Source organism: Hypanus sabinus, chromosome 4 (genome assembly GCF_030144855.1).
Source record: "Hypanus sabinus isolate sHypSab1 chromosome 4, sHypSab1.hap1, whole genome shotgun sequence".
In the NCBI taxonomy this organism is placed as follows: Eukaryota; Metazoa; Chordata; class Chondrichthyes; order Myliobatiformes; family Dasyatidae; genus Hypanus; species Hypanus sabinus.
Window position 1 is genome coordinate 108423620 of NC_082709.1, and position 27512 is coordinate 108451131.

A 27512-nucleotide genomic window follows, 5' to 3' on the forward strand; every position below is an offset into this window, starting at 1 on the left:
GAATTGTAGACACGCACTAAGCTGGAAAAGGCTACAAAAGCATTCTGAAAAAGTGAATGTTCATCAGTCCACAGTAAAAGAAATTGTCTACAAATGTTGCTGCTCTCCCAAGGAGTGGGCATCCTGCAAAGATCACACCAAGAGCACAACGTGTAATGTGAAAGGAGGTGAAAAAGAACCCAAGGGTAACGGGAAAATACCTGAAGAACTTGCTAAAGTTTCTGTGCATGTGTCCACTATAAGAAAAATACTGAACACTGGTGTTCATGAAAGGACACCACAGAGAAAACCATTGCTGTCCAAAGAAAAACACATTGCTGTATGTCTAAAGTTTGCAAAAGACCATCCAAACATTCTACAACACTTCTGGGACAATGGTCTGTGGACAAGTGAGACAAAAGTTGAACTTTTTGGCAGAAATACACATTACTACATTCGGAGGGAAAAGGGCACTGCACACTAACACCAAAACCTCATCCCAACTGTGAAGCATAGTGGAAGAAGCATCATGTTTTGGGGCTGCTTTGCTGCCTCAGGGCCTGGATAGTATGCCATCGTTGAGGGAACAATTAATTCAAAATTGCATCAAGACACTTTAGAGGAGAATGTTAAGGTAGCGTTCCGTTACCTGAAGCTTAATTTTTTTTAAAAATCGGATAATGATCTGAAGCAAGAATAAATCAACAACAGAATGGCTTAAGAAGAAAGTTCAGGTTTTGGAAAGGCCAAGTCAGAGCCCAGATCTTAAACCAGTTGAGATGCTGTGGTATGACCTGAAGAGGACTGTTCATGTAAGGTATCCCAGAAATATTGATGAACTAAAACAGTTTTGTATGGAGGAATTCCTCCTTGTCATTGTGCAATTCTGATCAGCAGCTCCAGGAAACATTTGATGGAGATTATTGCTGCTAAAAGAGGTTCTACCAGTTATTCAGTACAAAGATTCACATACTTTTTCCAGCTTGGACTGTGAGTCATTAAACAATGCATTCAATAAAGACATGAAAAGTACAATTGTTTGTTATTAGTTTAGGCAGAATGTATTTTGTCTATTATTGTGACTTAGATGAAGCACAGATGACACTTTATGAGTAATATGCAGAAAACCAGGCAGGTAATTGCAAAAGGTTCACAGACCTTTCCTTGCAACTGTACATGCTTTAACAATTCTGATCTTTCCCTTTGCTAAGTCTATGCTCAATCAGTATAAGAGACATCAATTATTGATTGTGCTAACAAGCAGTGGTGTCCAATAATTTGCTTACCAATACCCTATTTGAATTCCTGCAATAATACTTGGTCTCTGACTATAGGAAAGGCTTACTCCAAATACTCCAAAAACATATACAAGAGCAGAGTTCCAAGTTAAGCAGTAACTACCCTGGATACCAAGAGCTTACAGCAAAGTAAATGGAAATGAGGGATTGCCCAAAGAATCATGGTTGCCACTGCTGGAATTCAGTCATGTCCACCCTTGACTCTCCAAAATGCACTATAGTGAGCCATCAGGAAATGATTTGTCTATTGACCATCTCTCCATGACGCAGTCAAAAGTGCAGGTGAATTATACCACAACAAAAGACAACTGCTTTACTAAATGGTACAAAAGATAGTGCACTCAACAAACATCCCCTGAGTCCCCAAAGACTTCCACCATATTTCAGGAACATGGTGGAATATTCCACTTTGCTGAAGCTAAAGGCAATCCTTGACTGCCATTCACTCCATCTTTAATATACACTCTGTGGGCATTTGTTTTTATCAATGCAGCATTGGATTTCAAGCAAGCAGCATGAAAGGAGACCAAGGAAGGTGATAATTTGGAAGTATTTTGCATGAGGGGCAAAACATATACTGATAGAAGAACTCGGGTCAGACAGCATCTGTGGGGATAAAAGAATGATCAACATTTTGGTCGAAGGCCTGCATCAGGATTGAGTTTAAAGGGAAGACAGCCATTAAAAAGGATAAGAGGAGGGGTGGGAAGTAATAGGTGGCTCCAGGTACTCAGGGGTTGATTGGGAGGTGAAGTCAGGTGGAGAGCAGAGAAAGGAGATAGCAACATCCATGCTATGCTCTTCTCTTGCTGCTACCATTGGGAAGGAGGTCCATAAGCATTAGGTCCCACACCATGAGGACCAAAAACAATTACCCTTAGGCTCCTGAACAATCCTGGATAACTTCACTCACCTCAACTTTAAACTGATTCCACAACCTACGGACTCACTTTCAAGGACTCAAGTTCAAGTTTACTGCCATTCAACTGTACTCGTGTATACAACTAAACTAAACAATATTCTTCTGGGACCAAGGTGCAAAACACAATACATTTATCACATACAACACACAAAACAATATTAACACAATAATATCAACATAAAGTAAAACAAATACTTCGTAGCTGAACAAATTGACAAAGTACATATACAACAGTGCAACGTTACTGGTGCTGTCTCAGCCTGGGGGAAGAAGCTGTTATCCAGCCTAACTGTCCTTGTTCTTGTACTGTGGTGTCTTCTGCCTGGCAGTAGGCAGTTAGAGATTGTGAGATGGATGGGGAAGGGTTCTAGACAACACTGAGGGTTCTGCGAACACTGTGCTTCAGGCTATATGGGGGCAGGGTAGCACTGATGAATCTCTCAGCAGACTCAATCTATGGCAGGGTCATAATCCCATATACCTTGCAATTCCCAAACCAGACAGGGTCAGGACACTCTCAGTGGTGCTTCACAATGTAGTATGCTCAATCTCTCTTGTTTTCCAAATCAATGCCAATGATTTACAACTCATTTCCTCTGTATTATTTCTTTTTTTCCCCTATTTGCACAGTTTATTTTGCACATAGGTTGTTTGTTATTCATTGTGTCATTTTCCCATTGATTCTATTGTATTCCTTTGTCCTACTGTGAATGCCCACAAGAAAATGAATCACATGGTGGTATATAATGATATACATGTACATTGATAATAATAGTGAATTTACTCTGAATAAGAGCAGGGAAATAGCCATTAGGAATAATGATCTAATGTAGTGTACAAATTGAGATGAACCAGTTATAATTGGCACAGACTTAAAACAAAGTAGATTAAGCACACTACATTGTGAAAATTATTTTTTTTTAGTTTATGTCTTGTATTATCCGGAATCATCTGACACATTTAAGGTATGAAAGACTGAGTCTGCAGTAGTCTAATACACTGACACCAAAGGGGGAATAAAACTAAAGAATATTTCATGTTCTAATGTTATCACTGTGGTGAACTACATGTACCTGTCTGGATACGCCCCCTGCAGACTGCTCCTGTGGCTCCTCCCACAGACCCCTGTATAAAGGCGATTGAGGTCTGAGCCCGGCCTCTCTGTCTCCAGGACGTAGTTTGGTGGTCAACCACTGCTTGTTCCTTCTTCCACTCAATAAAATAGATGCACCATCAATAACTCTCTCTGAGACGTAAAGGCGAGATATTGGCTTTTATTTTATGATCATTAGGAATAATAATTATTTTATGTGCCTTTTATGAAGCAGAAAACAAGTGACTTACATTGAAATCTTTTTACAGAAATAACGTTCAGTGGGTTCAATCATCAATAGCCAGATTCTGCAAAACTTCAATAATCACACCCAAAGTAAAACTCTGCTCAAAATTAATCTGTTAATACTCACTGGAATAATCTTAATGAAATAATGAGCCCAAAAAGATGTTATGCATCTTCCAGCATGAACAAGAGAAGAGGGTTTCACAGCATTTATAATGTGAAGCACCACTGACAGGAAGGCAAACTTTCTCCATCGTAAAGGGCTTCAAGCAGGAATATATCATTCCAAGCACATCTTGGCCTTACTCATGTTCATTAACCATAAATCCTACTTAAAAATATATAACATTTCCAAAACACTAAAGAGCTTTTAAGAACGCTGACAGGATACAAGTTACCAATCGATAAGAACGACACCAAGAAATCTAGTTGTTCAAGAAGCAATCACCCAATTTCAATTGTATATAGTGGACCTTAAAGCAGATTTGTGGAATTGGTTATTTGGGTGCTATGTGAAGACAAGATTAAAGTTACATTTTTATAGAAACATAGAAAACCAACAGCACAATACAGGCCCTTCGGCCCACAATGGCGTGCTGAACATCTACTTACTTTAGAAGTTACCAAGGGTTACCCATTGCCCTCTATTTTTCTAAGCTCCATGTACCCATCCAGGAGTCTCTTAAAAGATCCTATCGTTTCTGCCTCCACCACCATTGCAGGCAGCCCATTCCACGCACTCACCACTGTCTGCGTAAAAAAACTTACCCCTGATATCTCCTCTGTATCTACTTCCGAGTACCTTAAAACTGTGCCCTCTCATGTTAGCCATTTCAGCCCTGAGAAAAAGCCTTTGACAACCCACATGATCAATGCCTCTCATCATCTTATAAGCCTCTCTGAGGTAACCTCTCATCCTTCATTGCTCCAAGGAGAAAAGGCCGGGATCACTCAAACTATTCTCATAAGGCATGCTCCCCAATTTAGTCAACATCCTTGTAAATCTCTTCTGCACCCTTTCTTTAGTTTTCACATCCTTCCTGTAGTGAGGCGATCAGAACTGAGCGCAGTACCCCAAGTGGGGTCTGACCAGGGTCCTATATAGCTATAACATTACTTCTTGGCTCTTAAGTGCAATCCTATGGTTGATGAAGACCAATGCACTGTATGTTTTCTTAACCACAGAGTCAACCTACACAGCAACTTTGAGTGTCTGATGGACTCAGACCTCAAGATCCCGCTGATCCTCCACACTGCCAAGAATCTTATCATTAATACTATATTCTGCCATCATAATTGACCTACCAAAATGAACCACCTCACAGGGTGAACATCTGCCACTTCTCAGCCTAGTTTTGCATCCTATTGACATTCCACTGTAACCTCTGACAGCCCTCCATACTATCCACAACACCCCCAACCTTTGTGTCATCAGCAAATTTACTAACCCATCCCTCCACTTCCTCATCCAGGTCATTTATAAAAATCACAAAGAGTCAGGGTCCCAGAACAGATCCCTGAGTCACATCATTGGTCACCAACCTTCATGCAGAATATGACCTGTCTACAACCACTCCTTGCCTCTGAGAACAAACAATTCTGGATCCACAAAGGTCCCCTTGGATCCCATTACTTCTTACTTTCTCAATTAACCTTGCATGGGGTACCATGTCAGATGCCTTGCTGAAATCCATATACACGACATCTACTGCTCTCCCTTCATCAATGTGTTTAATCACATTTTCAAAAAATTCAATCAGACTCATAAGGCACAACCTGCCTTTGACAAAGCCATGCTGACTATTCCTAATCATACTATGCCTCTCCAAATGTTCATAAATCCTGCCTCTCAGGATCTTTTCCATCAACTTACCAACCACTGAGGTAAGACTCACTGGTCCATAAACTCCTGGGCTATCACTACTCCCTATCAAGGCTACTGTGGGAGGCCTGGGTACATCTCACCTGGTCCCAGAGACTTATCCAACTTGATACTTTCCAAAAAGCTCCAGCACATCCTTTTTCTTAATGTCTACATGCTCAAGATTTTCAATCCACTCTAAGTCATCCCTACAATCACCAAGATCCTTTTTCATAGTGCATACTGAAGCAAAGTATTCATTAAGCATCTCTGCTATCTCCTCTGGTTCCATACACACTCTTTCCCACTGTCAAACTTGATTAGTCCTATTCTCTCACATCTTATCCTCTTGCTCTTCACATACTTGTAGAATGCCTTGGGGTTTTCCTTAATCCTGTCTGCCAAGGCCTTCTCATGGCCCCTTCTGGCTCTCCTAATTTCATTCTTAAACTCCTTCCTCTTAACTTTATAATCTTCTTGATCTCTACCATTACCTAGTTTTTGAACCTTTTGTAAGCTCTTCTTTTGTTCTTGACTATATTTTCAACAGCCTTAACAGTTCCTGTATCCTACCATCCTTTCCGTCTCATCGGAACGTACCTATGCAGAACACCATACAAATATCCCCTGAACATTTGACACATTTCTGCCATACATTTCCCTGAGAACATCTGTTCCCAATTTATGCTTTCACATTCCTGCCTGCTTCATATTTCCCTTTACTCCAATTAAACACTTTCCTAACTTGTCTGTTCCTATCCCTCTCCAATGCTCTGGTAAAGGAGATAGAATTATGATCATTATCTCCAAAATGCTCTCCCAATACGAGTCCTGACACCTGACCAGGTTAATTTCCCAATACCAGATCAAGTACAGCCTCTCCTCTTGTAAGCTTATCTACAAAGTTTGTCAGGAAACCTTGCTGAACATACCTAATAAACTCCACCCCATCTAAACTTCTCACTCTAGGGAGATGCCAATCAATATTTAGGAAATTAAAATCTCCCACCATGACAACCCTGCTATTATTACATCTTTCCAGAATCTGTCTCCCTGTGTTGTCTTTATGGCAGTTATTTAGTTTATAATATTTTCGCTTAGTAATTCATTGTTAGAATTTTCTAGTTAGAATTAGAAGTGTTTAAAGTATATTCATTGCCTGTAAAATATATCGGCATGCGATGACGTCACATCTGGTTTTGCCGCGTCTTGTGGGAAAATACCGGTTTGAGATCGACACGAGGGTGGGGGCTCACCACGAGGCAGACCCGAGCAGAAGTTGTTTTGCAAGCATTAGAAATCACAGTGAGAGCAACGCTGTAAGTTAATAGATAATCAATATATTGAACTAAGATGTTAACGCCGATCCTGTTAAAAGTAACGACGGTCGATAATGTTTATGTTTTTGTTAGTTAAAGAGTTGTGGATAGTTTGCATTGAAGTGTATTTAAAGTAGTCAATGGCGTAGGTAAACTCTGCCTGTATACTGCACCTTAATGTAATGTAGTTATAGTCACTTTTACAAGTATTTACAATGGAAATGTGATATTAAGGGAACAAATACTGTATCAATCTTGTGTTGTTTTATCAACAGTTTTCACCATATGTTAATGTGAAGAGTGAACAGTAAATGGTTAATCTTACTGCGACCTGGTTCTCATTGACTGTGGTTTATCTCAGCATTTAATTCAGCGTTTCCGTTACACCCGAACGAGAACGCTACACTCCCTATCTGCTCCTCGATGTCCCCATTACTGTTGGGTGGTCTATAAAAAAACACCCAGTATAGTTATTGACCCTGTTTCTAACTTCCACCTACAGAGATTCAGTAGACAATCCCTCCATGACTTCCTCCTTTTCTGCAGCCGTGACACTCTGATCAGCAGTGCCACGCCCCATCTCTTTTGCCTCCCTCCCTGTCCTTTCTGAAACGTCCAATGCCTACATCTAATGTCTGTATTAAAATTGCTTTCATAACACCAAACCACATTCCATGAGCTGGGGCTGGGTCACATTCCAATTGCTTTCAAGCTTTGTGTAGCAGCATTTGCTTTCTTTTAGAATGCAACTTGATCACAACTTGCCATTTCCATGCATTGTAGTGATTTCACTTGCACATGGATAACTATCTGAACCCAGGCCTGCAACTCGCATCATGACCATGTGGATAAAAGGGCAAAAGGCATAAATGGGCAACCAAGGAAACTTGCACTGTTAAAGCAACTTCTGTTTTGTTTCATTCTAGCCAAGTACAAAACGTTATATTTGACTACATCTGTTCCTTGCAAAAGCTGTTTTTAAAATGTAACTGTCATCTTGAACTATTTAAAAACTAAGCTTGTTGTCTGGAACTTTGCAATTGCACTCAATTTCAGCTCAAATGATTTTGGGTGCCTTGGGGGGGGGGGAAATAACAGTGTCTGTTTTGTTTGACACCATGCCTTGCCCCATACACAGAAAAATCATTAATACTGACACATCTCATATTTATAATGAAGCTCATAATTCAATGTGCATCAGTTGAGTAGTGCAAGGCAAGATTGAAAATTGAGCTTCAAAATCCATGAGCTACCACAGATGTTTATTTTTACATTCAGAACCTTGCTTGCCTAACTCAGCTTTGCTGTGACCAACTTTGCATCTCTTATCTATACTCTTTATTCAAAGTAGTGTTTCCCCAACCTCAAACACCCAAAGGTCAAATGCCATCCATTCTACTTAGAAGGAGTTCTCCTCCATGGTTCTGAATGCATTTTACAAATCACCAGTGTGCTTCCTGACATATTTCAAATCATAGTTGGGGGACTTCAACTACACTTGTTTGAAGAAAACCCTGTCCAATTACCATCAACATAATCTGTAGCACTAGAGGTTCCAACATATTAGGCCATTGTTATACAAAAATAAGGAATGTTAACCATTTCATACCCAGACCACATTTCCTAGAATTGGTTCACTTGGCTGACCTTCTCCTACCTATAAGCAGGCAGAGGCTAAAGAGCAAAGCTTCAGAGATTAGGACAACAGTAAGCTGGTCACGGGAGACTGAAGGGCAGCTGAGGGATTGCTTTAAGTTGGTAGACTGGGTCGTGTTCAAGAACTCATCTGTGGATCTGAACGAATACACCATGGTTGTCACGGATTTTATTAAAACAGATGTATATGACTGTGTACCGACAAAAATCAATAGGTTAATAGCTTTCCCAAACAGAAGACCTGGATGAAGCAGGCTTCAATTATACCAATGCCTAAGAAGTAACCTGCCTCAGAGACTACTGTCCAGTAGTATTTATATCCACACCAATGAAGTGTCTTTTCAGAGGTTGGTCACGAAACATATCACTCCTGCCTGAGAGGCGACTTGGATCTACTCCAATTTGCCTACTGGAGCAACAGGTCCATAGCAGATGCCATCTCACCGGAACATCTGGACAGCAAAGGGTGCTCTTTATCAACTGGTTTGACATTAAATGCCATCATCCCCTCAAAACTAAAATAAGCTTCAAGCCCTTGGCCTCAATACCACCTTGTGCAACTGGATTCTCATTTTCCTCAGTTGTAGACCCCAGTCAGTTTGGATTGACACTTTCTCCTTCAGGATCACCAACCGTGCAGGTGCACCACAAGTTTACGTGCTTAGCCCCTGCTCTCTTTATACTTATGACTGAGTGGCTAAGAACAGCTCCATTGCCATATTCAAGTTTGCTGACAACACCACCGCCAGAAGCCGTATCAAAGGTGGTGATGAATCAGCATACAGGGGGGAGATTGAAAATCTAGGTGAGTGGTACCATAACAACAATCTCTCACTCAGTGTCAGCAAGACCAAGGAGCTGATTATTGACTTCAGAAGGAGGAAACCAGATGAGCCAATCCTCATCAGAGGAGAGGTGGAAAGGTTAACAACTTTAAATTCCTCAGTATTATTATTTTGGAGAATCTGTCCTAGGTCCAACAAACAAGTACAATTATAATGGAAGCACAGCAGCACCTGTACTTTCTTGGAAGTTTGTGAAGATTTGCCATGACATCTTAAATTTTGACAAACTTCTATAGTTGTGTGGAGAAGTATATTGCTGGCTATATCACAACCTGGCACGGAAACATCAATGTCCTTAAAAGGAAAATCCTACAAAAATTAATGGATACAACCCAGTCATCAAGTGTAAAGCCCTCCACACCATTGAGCACATCTACACAATACACTGTTGCACGAGAGTAGCATCCATCATCAGGGGTCACCCCCCACCACCAGTACCCAGGACATGCTCTCTTCTTGCTGCTGCTATCAAGGTGGTGGTACAGAAGCCTCAGGACTCACACCGTCAGGTCAGGAGCAGTTATTACCCCTCAGCCAGCAGTCTCCTGAACCAGAGGGGATAAATTCACTCAATTTCACTTGCCCCATCACTAAAATGTTCCCACAGCCTATTCAAGGACTCTGCACCTCATGTTCTCAATATTTATTGCTTATTCACTATTTGGTTTTGTATTTTGTTTACTGTCTTTTGCACACTGGTTGAACGCCCAAGTAAGTGTGGTCTTTCATTGATTCTATTCTGGTTATTATTCTATTATGAATTTATTGAGTATGCCAGCAAGAAAATGAATATCTGGGTTGTATATGATGACATCTATGTACTTCAATACTTTGAACTTTGATCTTAATGCACAATATTTCTGAAGTTTTCTTTGACTGAGAAACTCAAACTGATATCCTATTCCATAAACATATCAAATTACTCTCACTGCCTATTGTCAATATCCCAGATCAAAATCATCTTAATTTACAAATTATTATACATCAGAAAAGGGGAAATAAGAGCACAACAGAATCTTGGCTTTATGTCAACTGACACATTCTAAAATGATGTGGCTTTGTTGAACTTCTACAATACATTTGCATACCTCTTTGGGTATTTTATCTGTATCAAGAGTTAGAAAATGCTGTTGCACAAATTCTCCAGAACATAATAGCCAAACAAGGCTGGGTCATGGAAAAAATAAACTGCGTCAAGGATGATTACATTGTGGAATTCTGTGCTATAAACCTTTGTTAAAGTACGGCCCATTAAGTATTTCTAAGGGGAGAGTCAACACTGCCACACAAAAAAACAATTCACTGAGAGAAATGCCTCAAAAAAAAACGTGTGTCTAGCTTCACTGCTATTTTCTACTGTTTACCTCACAAGTGCCTCAAGACTCCTGTTATTTGAAACATGCAACATAAATGAACTTGGTATTGGCCATTGTTGAAACAGCCTTTGTGAAGAATTTGATACTGAGGAAAGTTTGTAAAAAAAACTCATTCCTGCTCTAGCAGGTATTTCAGTAACTGTAGTCACCATTTACCTTTGGACTCTGTAAGAATATTTAATGTACGAAGCACACAAAGACAAGACTGATTCAGGTACAATGCTAACCAACAGGGTGGATAGACTTGTAAAGCTGGAACTGTACAATAAAAATCCAAAGCCCTTAAGGAATGTTCATCATCAGGCCAAAAAATCCTTTAAAAACAACAAAGAAAACAGACTAATCTGCACATGTATGTATAGCCTTGCGCAAGGGTGAAAACTTTGTGCTCAGGTATTCAACAAAACAGTGAGTGAAAATTAATCACTATAGGATCTGGTCAACATAATACTCATATCAACGTGCAGATGGTTTCAATGATTTTTGTCATATTTTCAAAATGTATTTCTTTTGAGAAGCTGTGTTGTTACACATCAAACCTAATTGCCCATATGTTAGGGGAGTAACTTCTGACCAAAATATCTAACACTTTGTACAAATACTATCCATTGTACAACCTGAATGCATGCAGGCCACAGGGGTATATAATCTGAATGCACAATGAAAACCAAGCAGTTTAACAGTACAAGTGCATGTAAATGTGCTGCACAGAAAGCCACTGAAACTGGTGGTTATCTATTTAAAATTTTGTAAGCAGCTCAAACGTTAAGTGTGTTGAAATTTTTTTCCGCTGGAAAGCACTACCAGCAATGAGGTTTAAAACAAGGAATTCCAGTTTACCCATTTTATTGCAGTCAAATAGTGTCTGAATTGCCTAGAACAGAGTTGACAAGCAAATTGTGACAAAGGGCATTGTGAGCACCATCGAGAAAAACACCCTGCATTTGTTTCTCCAGAAAGTTACCAAAAGACGTGACAAATGCAAACATTGATATTAATTAACCTACTCTGGTTAACAGATATACAATTTCGAATATGTCAAAAATAGATTAAAAGCAAATTACTGACACAGGCAGTAAACTACTCCAAATCAACATGTACAATATGAAATCCACGTGCGAATTTGGCATTGCTTCGTCAAAATGGAATTGCCCAAAGATTGGTAAAAATGTTTTTAAACAAAATCTATTTTGTAATTTCATAGAACTGTTCCAGAAATACCTCTTTAAATGTTGCTCCAGCTCCCAAAACAGCACTTTGATGGTCATTCTGTCTCGGCCTCGAGCACGGAGAACTGTATTTTTCATTGATATAGTTTTGCGTTGCATGATCCAAAGAAAAAAGTAATCAATAACTCCAATGAATCTATTTCAGAGATACAATCCAGCATTCTCCAAGAAACACTAAGCAGTTCACAGTAAGATCAGAAAACACATGCAGGCCATAATCTTAAACACACATATTCTGTAATGTCTGCGGAGTTTCAGTGTATGGCTAAGCCTATTTACTTCTTACACACAAGATTGTTCTGCACCTCCCAGCTGGTCCTGGTAAGTGCGGAAAAAAAACAAGTCAGGTAATGACATCACTGGATTTTGATCACCTGACACAGTTATATAAACCGTCAGAGATTAAAATCTTTAGTATGAGCAATTATACAACTCAGTAAGCACAGACCTACAAACCAACATAATAACTCCTGTAACTAAAAGTGCTTTTAATGAGCATTAAGTGTATTTGGAATCTTGTTCAATTTATAAAGTAAAACTCTGGTATATTTTTGTTGCAATACTTAACAATTAACAGAAGACAGCACTTCCTGCTAATTGAAAAGCGATTACTTTTCATATGCAGGCCCATCCATGGCCCTGATTTTTAACCTCAAGGGTATGTGCAACTACTTGCATATGTAGAACACCTTTAATATAATAAAAATGCCCACACAAGTGTTATAAAATAAAATGGACAGGGAAATAGCAGGATAAAGGACAAAACATTTGGCCAAGCAAGGTTTTGAGAAGCATCTCAAAAGGGGAGAGGTAGTGAGACAAAAAAAAATTCCAGAAAGTCAGGTTCAGGCAGCTGAAGGCATGACAGCCAACGAGAATGGAGTGAAAACTGGGTGCTCATTCTGTGATTAGACTTGGAGATTGCAGAGTTAGCAGGTAGATTGCCTATAGAACAACCTGAGAACAAGAATGAGATGTTTTTTAAAAGACACACTACTACATGAGCTGATACTTTCACCATATATTGCTACAATTATTGATAGGGACTCAGCATCCCCTCATTCATACAGATGAATGCAGATCTTTCTGGTGGCACAGCTCATCAATGAGCAAAAACCCATGAGAAAGTATGAAGGATATCCATTTCCAATTTTGTATCATGTGAGAAGCTACAGGTTTTGCATTGAGTACTCCTCAAAGGTCAACTGAAGACTGACTTAACTCAACAGTAGCCATAGGGGGGAGCAGAGTGAGGAAATTCAAGTTCTGCACCATCTCCACCTATGCCCCATGCAGGTCAACTGATATCCAAATATCAGGCTGAGAGAAAGAGACCGTGCAAAATAAATAATCACAGCCAACAACAGTAAAAAGGTCCTACAATGGGCACTGCTTGATCACATGAACCATTCCAAGAGTTCAGTAACAATGTGATTTTCTTGCTTATTCTATCCATCTACGAGTTTGCATAGAGATAAATTACAACAGACTGATCAGTAAAATATCTACAGTGAGGACATCAAATATTAGCAATGATTCATGACTTTAACTTGGAAGCACAAAATCAGTTTGACTAGTCTTGCTCCAATTTTTATTGTTTATCTTGCCACAAGCTTCTTTCCTCTCCCAACCCCACCTCCCACTAAGCAGCACACATTACAATTAAAATTTTATTTCTTACATCCATCTCACAACATGAGGGAGTAAAAATCTTTATGTCCCATCTCCATCGCTATGTACAAGCAATAAGGTAGGGATATGAGGGAAGAAATTGCCCAAACATCAAGATTGTATGAATATTTGTTTTGTATACATGTATGTATAGTCAGATATGCAATCAGATCAATGTGTATTGATCAATCTGATACCCTGGTAAAAGAAGCCGTCTTGAAGCCTGTTGGTCCTGGCCTTAATGCTGTGGTCCTGTTTGCCAGATGGAAGCAGCTGACACAGTTTGTGGTTGGGGTGGCTGGAGTCCCTGATAATCCTCCTGACCCTTTTTACACACCTGCTGCTGTAAATGTCCTGAATAGAGGAAAGCTCACATCCACAGATGAACTGGGCTGCACCATTCTCTACAATGCCCTACGATTGAGGGTAGTACAGTTCCCATACCCGGCAGTGACACAGCCAGTCTGTGTGTCCCTGCAGAAACCCCTGAGAATTTGGGGACTCATGCCAAGCCTTTTCAGCCATCTGAGGTAAAAGAGCTGCTGTTGTGGTGATGTATATACAAAGGAATGTGAAATTATTTCCCCACTCAACTGCAGTCCCATTGATGTCAATAGGGGCTACCTGTCTCTGTTCCTCCTCTAATCCACGATCAACTCCTTCAATTTTACGACACGATTGAGAGGTTGTTTTCTTGGCACCACTGTGTCAGGGCATTGACTTCTCTGTAGATTCTCATCACTGTTGGAAATAAGGCCTATCAGTGTCGCGTCATTTGCAAATTGAACTGGAAGCAGCAAGCAGAAATCCTGCTTGTTTCCAAAAGAAAGATACAAAGGAAAACAGAGAAAGGAGGATCTCTATCAAAGCTTCAAATGAATCTTACATTTGGATTGAGCAGCTCATGCTAGATACAATAAAAACATGCTTCCAGTAGTAAACAGCAAAATATAAACAAGATTCAAAATGAAGAGCTTTGTTACATTCTATTACAATAAGGTCTTTGTAATACATCAGAAATACCAGCGAGGACTTGCAGCTGACATGCATAAGACATGATTGCACCCTCCTAACAAAGGGGTCTGGACAATCAGACCCTGAGCCTTGAGGGATCACTCACCTACATCACAGTGTCATCTCAAGACAGTTGCTAAGAGTTTAGAAAGGTACAAGATTTATTTTCAATCATAGACAAATGGACTGCAATTTCTTACATGATAAGAATTGAAAAGTGCGTTTGGGAAAATACCAATTAAACCAATTTGCTTATTTTCAGTTATTAAATCAAGAATATTACAAAATTCCTCAATTCCACTGGAACATACCAAAGTTTGAAACAAATGACATCAATACACCATTTAAAATACTGCAGATGCTGGAAATCTAAAATGTAAGCAACTCTCTGGTGATAACCAAGCAGGTCAGACAGCACCTATAGAAAGAAAACAACTTAACAATTCAGGTCATTAGTCTTTTACAATAAGATCAATAACCTGAAACATTAGCTCTTTCTCTCTCCACAAATGCTGCTTGACTTGCTGACCATCACCAAAAATTCTGTTCATATCTCAAAACTCAACATGCCTGTTGGGGTCCCAAAATAGGAGAATTACCTTTGTAGCTGGGGGTTGAACTGCAAATTAAACTGCACTTAAAACTGAACCACTAAGTTTAAGAAAAAGGCTTAAAAGCACCTGGGATAGGACAAAGCAGAATGAAAAGTACTACTTCCCAAGAAGTTCAACCTGACACTGGCAGGACAAATACTGTGTGGTTTCTAAATTCTACAAACAAGATAAAGATGAAGCAAGCACTGGCAGAGGAAGGGAGAGTGGTGTTCAGAAAAACGTAGCCTCTGTATAGGTAGTGGGAACTTTTCCCCAAGGAGGCACATATATAGAACGAACCGCCAGCAGAACTGGCTGAGGCAAGTACAATGACATTTAAAAGGTACTTGAACAGATACATGGATAGCAAGGACATCTACACTAGGGGTTCCCAACCTGGAGTTCTCTGACTCCTAGGTTAATGATAGAGGGTGCCCTAAAGGTAGAACCCGATTTAGAGGGGTAGGGGCTAAACAAAGTTAAAGGGCTCCATCTCAGACGGCTGTATTGTTCAGCATGGGTAAGTTGGGTTAACAGGTTATACCATGGTGTATAACTACGACTATGGTTTACACATATGGTGCAAGTTTAAAGCCTGGTACTTTGAAGTGAGGGATCCTCAGTGATAGAACTGAACTTTTTTTTATATATTGTGGCGACCCACTTCCCAGCGCACTCGAACCGGCCCACAAAGTGGTGCGCGCCGGCATTGAGGCCGGTTCCAAAGAGGGCGCCAAGTCTGCTTCACTAGCAAGGGGAAAAGCCCGCGCGGGGGACAGGACTGTAAATACGCCCGGGGAGAGCGGGATCAGGAAGACTTTAAAGTGAGGCCATGAAGCTTGAATAAATCTCTTTTGCAACTGCAGCTCACCGACTCCGTGTCGTGATTTTAGCGCAGCGTGTAGCACACCGCTACAATTGGTGACCCCAACGGCCCAAACGATATTTGGGCCGAAGATGAACAACGCCGCATCTGTTCATGCAGTTTCGTTAAAACTGCCAAGCTTCGGATGACACACATTACTACTATGTGGTGAGCTGCCTCGACCAGGACACAGCGGCGCAGGTTGAGGAGTTCATACAGTCGCCCCCAGCAGACGGCAAATACACAGAATTCAAAACCTTGTTCATAAGGACTTTCGGACTCTCACGGCGCAAGCGAGCTGCCTGCTTACTGCACCTGGATGGTTTGGGGGACAGGCCACTGTCGGCTTTGATGAACGAGATGCTGTCCCTGGCCGGAGGACACAAGCCCTACCTCATGTTTGAGCAGGCATTCCCTGAGCAGCTGCCTGAGGACATACGCCTGCTGCTGTCCGACCCAGATTTCAGCAACCCCCAGAAGGTGGCGGCCCGGGTGGACTTGCTGTGGAAAGCCAGGGAGAGTGGGGCATCAGTCGCACAGATCACCAGGCCACGCTCCCAGCAGCAAACCTGACCAGGTCCAGCCGCAGAGCCCGCTAACCCCAGAGGCAGGGGTGAGGAAACCAACGAACAATTGTGCTTCTACCACCAGCAGTGGGGCGCAGAAGCCCGCCGCTGTAGCCTGCCCTGCAAGGTCCCAGGAACCACCAGGGCCAGCCACCACTGATGGCTATGGCGACTGGCCATCGGGACAGCTTCCTGTATGTATGGGACAAGCGTTCGGGACGCCGCTTTTTGGTTGACACTGGAGCCGAGATCAGCGCCTTACCTCCGACGAGTTACAACACCCGCAACATGGCACCGGATCCCACTCTGAGGGCCCCGAACGACAGCACAGTAAGGACCTACGACACACGTATGGTGCGGCTACAGTTCGGCTCCAGCCAGTTCACGTGGGACTTCACACTGGCCGCCGTAGCCTGGGCTTGGATTTTTTGCGGGCTCATAGCCTACTGGTCGACCTGCAAGGGAAGAGACTGGTCCACGCCGAGACCTTTCAAACATTCTCCCTGGGTGAAGCTCAGTTGCCGGCCCCACACTTAGACTCCATCACGCTGTCTGACAACGACTTCACCAGAGTCCTGGCAGATTACCCATCGGTTCTGGCACCGCAGTTCACGGTAGCCATGCCCAAACACAGAGTACAGCACCACATCCTGACACAGGGACCACCCCTCCATGCCCGTGCTCGACGGCTTCCCCTGGACCAGCTCCGCCTGGCAAAGGAGGAATTCAAGCGGATGGAGGAATTGGGGATCACACGGCGGTCCAACAGCCCATGGGCCTCCCCCCTGTACATGGTGCCCAAAGCAACAGGGGGCTTGAGACCATGCGGCGACTACCGCAGGCTGAATGAGGCTACGACACCAGACCGCTATCATGTGCCGCACATTCAGGACTTTGCAGCAAACCTGCAGGGTGCACGGATCTTCTCCAAGGTAGACCTCGTCCGGGGATAACATCAAATCCCGATGCATCCGGACGACGTCCCCAGAACGGTACTCATCACCCCGTTCGGCCTTTTCGAGTTCCTCCACATGCCGTTCGGCCTGAAGAATGCCGCACAGACATTTCAGCGGTTAATTGACGTGGTGGGACGCGACCTAGACTTTGCTTTCATCTATTTGGATGACATCCTCATAGTCAGCAGCAGTCGTCAGGAGCATCTGTCCCACCTCCGTCAACTCTACGCCCGACTGAGTGAATACGGCCTGACAATCAACCCAGCCAAATGCCAGTTCGGGCTCGACACCATCGACTTCCTGGGCCACAGGATTACTAAAGACGGGGCAACCCCTCTGCCCGCTAAGGTAGACGCAGTCCACCATTTCCCCCGACCCAACACAATCAAAGGCCTTCAGGAATTCATGAGTATGGTAAATTTCTACCACCGCTTCCTCCCTTCCGCTACCTGAATCGTGCGCCCCCGCTTTCATTAAAACCAAAGAAGCCTTAGTAAATGCCGCGATGTTAGTGCACCCCAGAACGGACGTCCCTACCGCCCTCACAGTGGACGCATCTAACACGGCAGTCGGTGGGGTACTGGAACAACTCATTGAGGGTCGCTGGCAACCCCTGGTGTTTTTCAGCAAACACCTATGACCACCTGAGCTCAAATACAGTGCTTTCAACCGGGAACTGTTGGCGCTATACCTGGCAATCCGGCATTTCAGGTACTTCTTGGAAGGTAGGCCCTTCACCATGCTCACAGACCACAAACTGCTTACCTTTGTGTTCACGAAGGTATCCGACCCCTGGTCGGCCCGCCAGCAGCGACATCTGTCCTACATCTCCGAATACATGACGGATGTCCGGCATATCTCGGGAAAGGACAATGTCTTAGCAGACGCTCTCTCCAGCCCTAACATCTTAGCCCTGTCCCAGGGGGTAGACTATGAAGCACTGGCAGAGGCGCAGCAGGCAGACGAGGAGATCCCTAGTTACAGAACCGCAGTCTCCGGTTTGCAGCTCCAGGACCTCCCCATAGGCCCAGGTGAGAGGACCCTACTCTGTGACGTCACCACCGGCCAACCCCGTCCTGTCGTCCCAGCAGCCTGGCAGCGGCGAGTTTTCAACTCCATTCACAACTAGCGCACCCCTCCATCAGGACAACTTTCCGGATGGTCTTCAACAGGTTCGTTTGGCACAGACTCCGCAAGCAGGTCAGTGAATGGGCCGGAACGTGCATGCACTGCCAGACAGCCAAGGTGCAGCGGCACACCAAAGCTCTGTCGCAGCAGTTCCACCCCACCTGCCGGCGTTTTGACCACATTCATGTAGATATCGTGGGCCCCCTGCCAGTGTAGCGAGGAGCGTGGCACTTCCTGACTATCGTGGACCGGTTCACAAGATGGCCAGAGGCGGTCCAGCTCACCAACACCACCTCCAAATCTTGCGCCCGGGCACTGATTGCCACCTGGGTATCTCGCTTTGGTGTACCAGCCCACATTACCTCCAACAGAGGTGCCCAGTTCACCTCCTGCCTGTGGTCAGCTATGGTCAGCCTTTTGGGGACACAGCTACACCACACAACTGCCTACCACCCACAGTCGAACAGACTGGTGGAGTGTTTCCACCGTCACCTGAAGTCGGCTCTCATGACCCACCTCAAAGGGCCTAACTGGGCGGACGAGCTTCCCTGGGTCCTGCTTGGAATCCGCAAGGCACCCAAAGAAGATCTGCACACCTCATCGGTGTACGGCGCACCCCTGGTCGTCCCAGGGGAGTTCATACCAGCCCCAAGGGGGCAAGAGGAAGAACCCACAGCAGTCCTGGGCAGGCTACGCGAGAAGCTTGGTAACCTGGCTCCCCATACCCACTTCGCAGCATGGGCTGAGCCCAACCTGCGTACCCAAAGACCTGCGAAACTGTAAGTTCGTTTTTGTACAACGGGGCAGATATCGGGCACAGCTACAGCGGCCCTATGAGGGGCAGTTTACGGTGATCAGAAACAACAGGTCCACATTCATACTGGACATTGGGGGGAAAGAGGAGGTTTTCACGGTGAACCGACTCCAACCGGCCCATGTGGACGTGGCGCAGCCGGTCGAGATTCAGGCACCGCGGCACAGAGGCAGACCTCCCAAACAGACTGTGGACATTGGGGAGTATATCGCTGGTTCTTTGGGGGGGGGGGTGGTTATGTGGTGACCCACTTCCCAGCACACTCGAACCGGCTCACAGAGTGGCGCGCGCCAGCATAGAGGCCGGTTCCAAAGAGGGCGCTAAGTCTGCTTCACCAGCAAGGGGAAAAGCCCACATGCGGGACGGACTCTGAATACGCGCCCCCTACAGCATTCCAGCCCTGGGAGGGCGGGAACAGGAAGGCTTTAAAGCGAGGCCGCAAAGTTTGAATAAATCACTTTTGCAACCGCAGCTCACCGACTGCGTGTCGTTATTTCAGCGCTGTGTAGCACACTGCTACAATATATTATTTTGAATATGGTATGTAAACTAAGAGTCACAAATTTCATGGCACTATCATAAAAAGGCAATTAAGTACAATTGCAAGCAGAAATTGAACCAAAGTACAAAATCAAGAATTGATCATGAAGTTTGTGAAGCATAAATTAAGGTGGATACCCAAAGTAGTTTATTGGGATCATAGTCATTTTAAATAGAATACTGAGTTTCAGACTGCTTCTTACAGAGCGCCTTGTAAAAGTATTCAGCCCCTGAGTATCACAACCAAAGATTTTGATAAATTGAGCTGAGAATTCTTATTTGTGAATCACACACTCCTTTATCCCCGCCCTCCACAGTAGAGTCAAAAAAAGGTTAAACTATAAAGCATGAACAACTAAAAATTTAAAAAAACTGAAATGTCAGCAGTTCAAAAGTATTCACCCGCCCTTTGCTCAGTGTGCTTTGGGTCATTGTCCTGCTGAAAGACAAGCTTCCTCCCTAGTTTAAGCTTTCTGGCAGATACTAGCAGGTTTTTAATCCAGGATCTCTCTGTTACAAAAGACCTACACTAGTTACCTGTTTTCACTAACAGAAGGTGTTTTCCCTATTATGAAAAAAGGCAGAGCGCCGAGCAGCCAAACCCCTCCCCCGGAATTGCATTCTAGCCGCCATTACTTAAACACGTGCCTCTGAGCATCTGTGCCTTATGTCGATTTACTTTGTGCATCCGTTAGCAAGATGAGTTCTAAGGTATCGGAAAAGCTTAAAAGAGCTTGTAAGGGTGTAACTCTCAGCGTAAAACTAGACGTAATTAAGTGTTTTGATCATGGTGAACGAAGAAAGGACACTTCACACTATTTATAAGCAGAGAGAAAGAATCTTGAAAGCTGCTGATGTTACTGTTGGCTCTGCTCGTAACAAAGTGGTCTCTCATAGTCAGCATCCGATAACGGATTAAAAGGAAAGTCTATTGTTTGAGTGGATTGATGGGTGTACAAAGCCTGGTGCTCCGTTCCGTTATCTTATACTTAAGGAGAAATTAGTGCGTCTTTTTAATAAGCTGAAACAGAAAGCACTGGACAATGGTGATGAAAGTTTTGCAGAAGTGGGATTTAAAGGTAGTTATGGGTGGTTTGATCGGTTTCTGAGGCGAGGGCCGCTTCATAGTTTAAAGTTTACTGGAGAGAGTGCTTCAGCTGATACTGAAGCTGCCGAAAAGTTCCCAGCAGAACTGAAGAAAATAATTACAGAAGACGGTTATTCGTATAAGCAAGTGTTTAACTGTGACAAAACTGCAACTTATTTGGAAAAAATTGCCAAACACTCCAACCTCCAATGACTCAGCCTAACACACCATCATCAGTGTGTTCACTGTCTTCCCGATTATGGTGTGAAACCACACTGTACATACATTATTTCTACTTTATATAGGTTGTGTATTTTTATGTGTTACTTGGTATTATTTGACAGCTTCATAGCTTAAAGGTTACTGGAGAGACTGCTTCCGCTATGTAGTGAGATTATACATAGTGAGATGTTCACTACTCCAGACAGTGCTGCAAAGATTGCAGAAAAGTATTTCTACTTTATATAGGCTGTGTATTTATCATATTATTCCTGCTTTTACTATATGCTACTGTTATTTTAGGCTTTATGTGTTATTTGGCAAGATCTTGTAGGTTATTTTTTGGGTCTGGGAACACAAATTTTTCCCACATAAATAATTGGTAATTGTTTATTCACTTTACGACATTCCGGCTTATGAACAGGAACGTTCTACCTTTGGATAGCGGGGGAAACCTGTATAACATTTGTTATGCCATAGTGAATGCTGCAAAAAGTTCTGATGATAGGCAGAGAGTTCTGATGATAGGCAGAGCTTGCTTATTTTCATACAAGGACAGTTGGAATGAGTCTTAATTAAGGTACAAAATTATCAGGGCCCCTAAATAAAGCAGATAGTATTATCCAGCTTTACCTGGCAAGAGGGTGAAAATGCAGAGGGAAAAATTTCTTTATACCACAGGTAGAATGGATCTTGAAAGCAGTAGGAATCCAGAAAATAGTGCTTGAAAGAGTGGTTGAGGTAAATCAGTATCATTTAAACATTATTTGAAAAGCTGTAACCTACAGAGCTATGAACCTTGTGCTGGAAGTTTGGTATTTTTTTCCAACCAGCAAGAACACAGTGTGCTGAAATTTTCTACAATTCTATATTTGCCCTTCAGTTAACATCACTGGAACAGATTATCTCGTCTTTTTCACATTGCTTATCATGAGCAATTTGGCTGAGGTATTTCTGCACATTTTACAATAAAATGATCATTGCCATTTACATGATAACTTAAAAGTTAAAACGCAAAATAGCAAATGCTATGATCTGTCTTATAACAGTAATATGGGAGAGTTTAAAAACATTACAGAATTAATGAAGTGAAACACAAAGGATATGTGTGATTACCGTTACCAGAGAAATCCATCAAATGGACAAATTTGGGGAAGAAAATATTACTTTCCTTCTAAAAGGCTGAGAGAAGAGGAATTTAACAGCATTTAAAATCATGAGTTTTGATAAATCAATTTAGGAGACCCAACTCTAATTGGCATACAGTTCAGTAATTGCAAGGAACAATTATCATGTAGTTGGGAAAAGAAACGAAGTGTAGCTCTTTTTAACCAAAGGCCTTCGGTAGTTTTGAGAAAGGTAACTGGATACAATAGATTAAGTTTTTGTATTTCACTTTGATGGCCTTTACATGCATGAAAAAAAAGCACTAGCAAGTGTTGACAAATGTAAAGTTCTACAAGTCACTTCAAAATACAACAGATTTTAAAGAACAGTAAACTGTAAGTCTAGTAAAATTGGTAAAATTTACCATACCATGATAAAAGGTAAGATTGCTCCATTTTTTAAAATTAGGAATTTTTTCATAAAATTTATCATTGAATCTGAAAAACTAACCTTTACTGGAACATTCTAATTTAATTGTCTTTTTTCTAATTTTCAGATGTGATCAGCAATTTGATGAATAGGTTAGATGATTCAAGGGCATTAATAGGTACAGGCAAGTAAGACACCTCTCCAATTAAAGCAACACAGACAAAGATTTTCTCTTATTAAATATGGCTTAAAGAGGAGCAGGAATGACAGCTTAATGTTATTGGGTTACAGGGTTTTCAGATGAGATAGAGAATGGGATTAAAAAGGTAATGGAATGTTGATTAAAAAATAAAACTGAGAAGGGATAGGTTAGAAGCATCATCAAATGAGATTATTGATATTTGTCAGGAGTAGGGAAGAATTCTGGATTAAGATTAATTAGTCAGTCAGTCCGTGTTGGCAGGAACATCTCAGACTCCATCACACTGAGCACTGGATCCCCACAAGGCTGTGCTTAGCCCATTGCTGTTTACACTGCTAACACACAACTGTGCAGCCAGATTCAAGGAGAACCTGATCATTAAATTTGCTAATGATACCACAGTGGTGGGACTCATCAGCAAAAATGATGAAACAATGTACAGGGAGGAGGTCAAACACCTAGAGAGCTGGTGCAGTGACAACAACTTGATGCTTAATGTAACCAAAACCAAGGAGATGATCGTCGATTTCAGACGGTCTCAGCCTGAGCACACACCCCTCAGCATCAGCGGCTCCACAGTGGAGAGAATGGAAAACATCAAATACCTTGGGGTGCAGATCTTGGACAATCTCACCTGGTCCAGGAACACCACTGGGATTGTGAAACCAGCCCAGCAGAGATTGCACTTTCTGAGGAAACTTAAACAAGCATCACTCCCCACTAACATCTTAATTACATTCTACAGAGGCGTGGGTGAGTGTGCTGACCTTTTGCATCACAACCTGGTATTCCAGCTGCAGTGCTGCGGACAAAAAAGCCTTGCAGAGGGTGGTTCGGGGAGCAGAGAAGGTTATTGGGGTCTCCCTACCTTCTGTCCAAGATCTCTTTCAGAGTCGATGCCTCCAGAAGACACAGTACATCATTAAAGGCCCCTCACACCCTCTCCATGAACTGTTTGTTCTTCTGCCATCAGGCAAATGTTACAGGAGCATCAAAACTAAAACCACAAGGCTACTAAACAGCTTCCTCCCACAGGCAGTCAGACTGCTAAATAGCTGCTCTACCTGACTCTGCTTTGGACACTTAACTTGCACTGGACACTTATAACTTGATTTTAACTGACATGTGGCTGTTGTGTTTTACTATTTATTGTTATGTTTATTATTTAGTGTTGCGTTTGGTATGTTATGATTGCACCGCTCCTGGGAAACAGTCTCATTCTGCCCTGCAGAGCTAATGTGCGGTTAGAATGACAATAAAGTTTTTGACTCTTGAATCTTAATGAAAGGAAGTTCGACAGGTGTATGGAGAGTCTATAAAGAACATATATGGTAGTAATCACATTGCAGAGTTATGGAAAAATATAACAAGCAAAATTAGGACAAGGTCAATTTTACTGAAAATACCTGACAGAAATTATTCAGTAAAATTAAACTGGAAGCAGCTACTTATGGGTAAATCAGTCTCAGACTTATGAGAGATGCTAAAGATGATTCAAGGGCCTCAAGATAAACGTATCTCCATACATGTCTGAGATCGCTGCTCCCCACAAGGATAAGTTGGGTGCAAAGGAATTTGTAGCGGTAAAAGATCCAGTTATCAAGGTGCAAATGAGTACCACAACTTGGGAAGAACAAGAGGTAATTTAAGCAATTAGTAACTAAATTAAAATGCAGAAGCAAAGTAGTAATAATCTCTCAAATGTTATCTAAAACACCTGCAAATTGGCAGAGTTCATAAAATCAAATATTAAATAAGCAGCTCAAAGATTGATGGGAGTTGTATACAGGCCTCCATGCAATAGTCAGGATATGGAGTACAAATTACAATGGAAGATATAAAAGGAATGCAAAGAGCAATGTTACAATGGTCCTGGGGATTTCAATATGTATTAGGAAAAACAGGTTGGAGTTGGATCCCAAGAGAAGAAATTTGTAGAATGCCTATTAGATTTCTTTTAAAGAATAGCTTGTGGTCGAGCTTCCTCAGAAAAAGGCTTTTCTGGATTTGGTGTTGTGAAATGAATATTTGATTAGGGATCATAAGGTTTCAATAGCTACATTTAATGTCAGAGAAATGCATTCAATATACATCCTGAAATTCTTCTTTGCAAACATCCAGGGAAACAGAGGAGTGCCTCAAAGAATGAAAGACAGTTATAAAATTAGAATCCCAAAGTCCCCCCAACTCCCCCTTCCCACACATAAGTAGCAGCAAAGCAACGACCCTTAGGAACCCTTAGGAGGCAGTGATCATAACATGATAGAATTCACCCTGCAGTTTGAGAAGGAAAAACTAAAATCAGATTTATCAGTATTACAGTGAAGGGAACTACAGAGGCATGAGAGAAAGTTGGCCAAATTTGACTAGAAAGAAACATTAGCATGGATGATGGCAGAAAAGCAATGGTTGGAGTTTTTGGAAGTAATTCAGAAGGCACAGGAAAGACACATCCCAAAGATGAAGTAGTATTCTAAAGGGAGGATGAGGCTCCATGGCCAACAAGGGAAGTCAAAAACAGCATGAAAGCTAAAGAGGGTATATAACAAAAATTAGTGGGAAGCTAGAGGATTGGCAAGCTTTTAAAAACAAGCAATGAGAGAAAAGATGACATATGAACACAAGCTGACTGTGGAAGACACCAACAGCATGCCAGAAATTCAAGAATGTCAGGGGCCAGAAGTGAGTGTGGTTGTTATTTCTTAGAAAGTACTTGAGAAGCTGGAAGTAGTTAAGTCACCTAGATCAGATGGACCACACCACAGGGTTCTGAAAGAGATAGCTGAAGAGATTGTGGAGGCATTAGTAGTAATCGTTGAAGTTTTACTGGACTCTGGAATGGTTCCAGAGGGGCTGGAAAAATCACAAATATCACTCCACTCTTTGAGGGAAGGAGGGGGACAAAAGAAAGGACACTATAGGCCAGTTAGCCTGACTTCAGTAGCTGGCAAGATGTTAAAGGCCATTAGTAAGGATGATTCTTTGAGATAGTTAGGGCCACATAATAAAATAGGTTGAAGTCAGCATGGTTTCCTTAAGAGGGAATGTTGCCCAACAAATTTATTGTAACTCTTTGAGGAAATAACAGGCAGAATAGACAAACAAGCACCAGTGGACGTTGTTTACTTGTATTTTCAGAAGGCCTTTGACAAGATGCTAAACAAGGTAAGAACCATGGCATTCCAGTAAAGAGACTACACAGAAAGAAGATTGGCTCACTGGGAGGAGGCAAAGAGTGGGAATAAAGGGAGCCTTTACTGGTTAGCTGACTGTGCCTAACAGTTCCACAGGGGTCAGTGTCGGGGCTGCTACTTCTCACCTTTCGTGGTAATGATCTGGATGACAGGACTGATGGATTTGTGGCCAAGTTTGCAGATAATTCAAAGATAGATGGAGGGGCAGGTAGTGCTGACATAGTGGCAGAAGAGGTTCACAAGAATGATCTGAGAAATTAAATGATTAATGTACGAGGACAGTATGATCGCCTCTGGGCCTGTACTTGGAGTTTAGAAGAACGCAAGGGAGGGGGGGTGAAATTGCATTGAAGCCCACCAGAAATTGAAAGGCGTAGATAGATTAGACGCATGGATGTGGAGAGAACATTTCCAATAATGGGAGAGTCCAGGACCAGAAGGCACAGCCTCAGAACGGAGACGAGTAGGAATTTCTGTGAATTACATTGCCACAGATGGCTGAGGCCAAGCCTTTGGATATACTTAAAGCGGAGGTTGATAGGTTCTTGATAAGCAAGGGGGTCAAAGATTACAGCACAAAGGCCAGAAAATGAGTTGGGAGGATAAATAAATCAGACATGATCAAATGGTGAAACAGACTTGAAGGGCTGAATGGCCTAATTGTGCTTCTATGTCTTATGGTCTTATAAAGAAAAAGCACAAGACAGACAAATCTAGAGATCCCTGAATGACTCAACTGAGGGCTCGTTATTGGTAAGAAAAGCTTAAAATGGAAGCTTCTGCATTATTGAGCTCTCATAGAGAGACCCTGAAAGATCAGTGAAAGTGTGGAAGTTAAATTAAAAGGGAAATAAGGAAAGCAGCGAGGTCATGATGAACGACCAGCAAGTAAAATCGATTTGGACTTGTTTTAATATTGTGTATATAAAGTCTAAGTGGATAATTAAGGAAATGAACAGATAACTTCTAAGGATAACTACTATAACGGAGTCCAATAAGATAACTAAACTGTGGAAACAAATGTAGATGAAGTTCTTACTATGTTCTATCATCACAAGGATAATGACAACATTGTAAGAAAAATGCAAAACACTAGTTGGGAGAAAGAAAGAGGAAATATTCAGGGGCTTTCAAAGTGAAAGAAATCACAGTACTCAAGTCTTTTTGCAATAATGACTGAACTAAACCAGCAGCTTTCTAAATTGTTTGCTGAGTATGTACTAACTTCAACAAATCAGAGATCTGTTTTTAAAAACACCCAAGTTCCTCTGGACACCTGAGGTTTTCAATCTTGTACCATTTA

At 42.2% G+C, this 27512-nt stretch overlaps 1 protein-coding gene across 4 annotated transcripts in view; it reads right to left on the reverse strand.

The window, feature by feature from the left end:
* tsc22d1 (TSC22 domain family, member 1) overlaps positions 1-27512 on the reverse strand; it is a 285022-nt gene that overhangs the window by 105521 nt on the left and 151989 nt on the right. The window contains exon 1 of one of the 4 annotated variants that reach the window (XM_059967834.1): positions 11817-12143. The exons of the other annotated variants lie outside the window; for them this stretch is intronic. Within the exon in view, the coding sequence (XP_059823817.1) occupies positions 11817-11923 (107 nt within the window). The 5' untranslated portion in view covers positions 11924-12143. Of the gene's footprint in view, positions 1-11816; positions 12144-27512 lie in introns of those variants that run through there. 4 annotated transcript variants of the gene reach the window in all.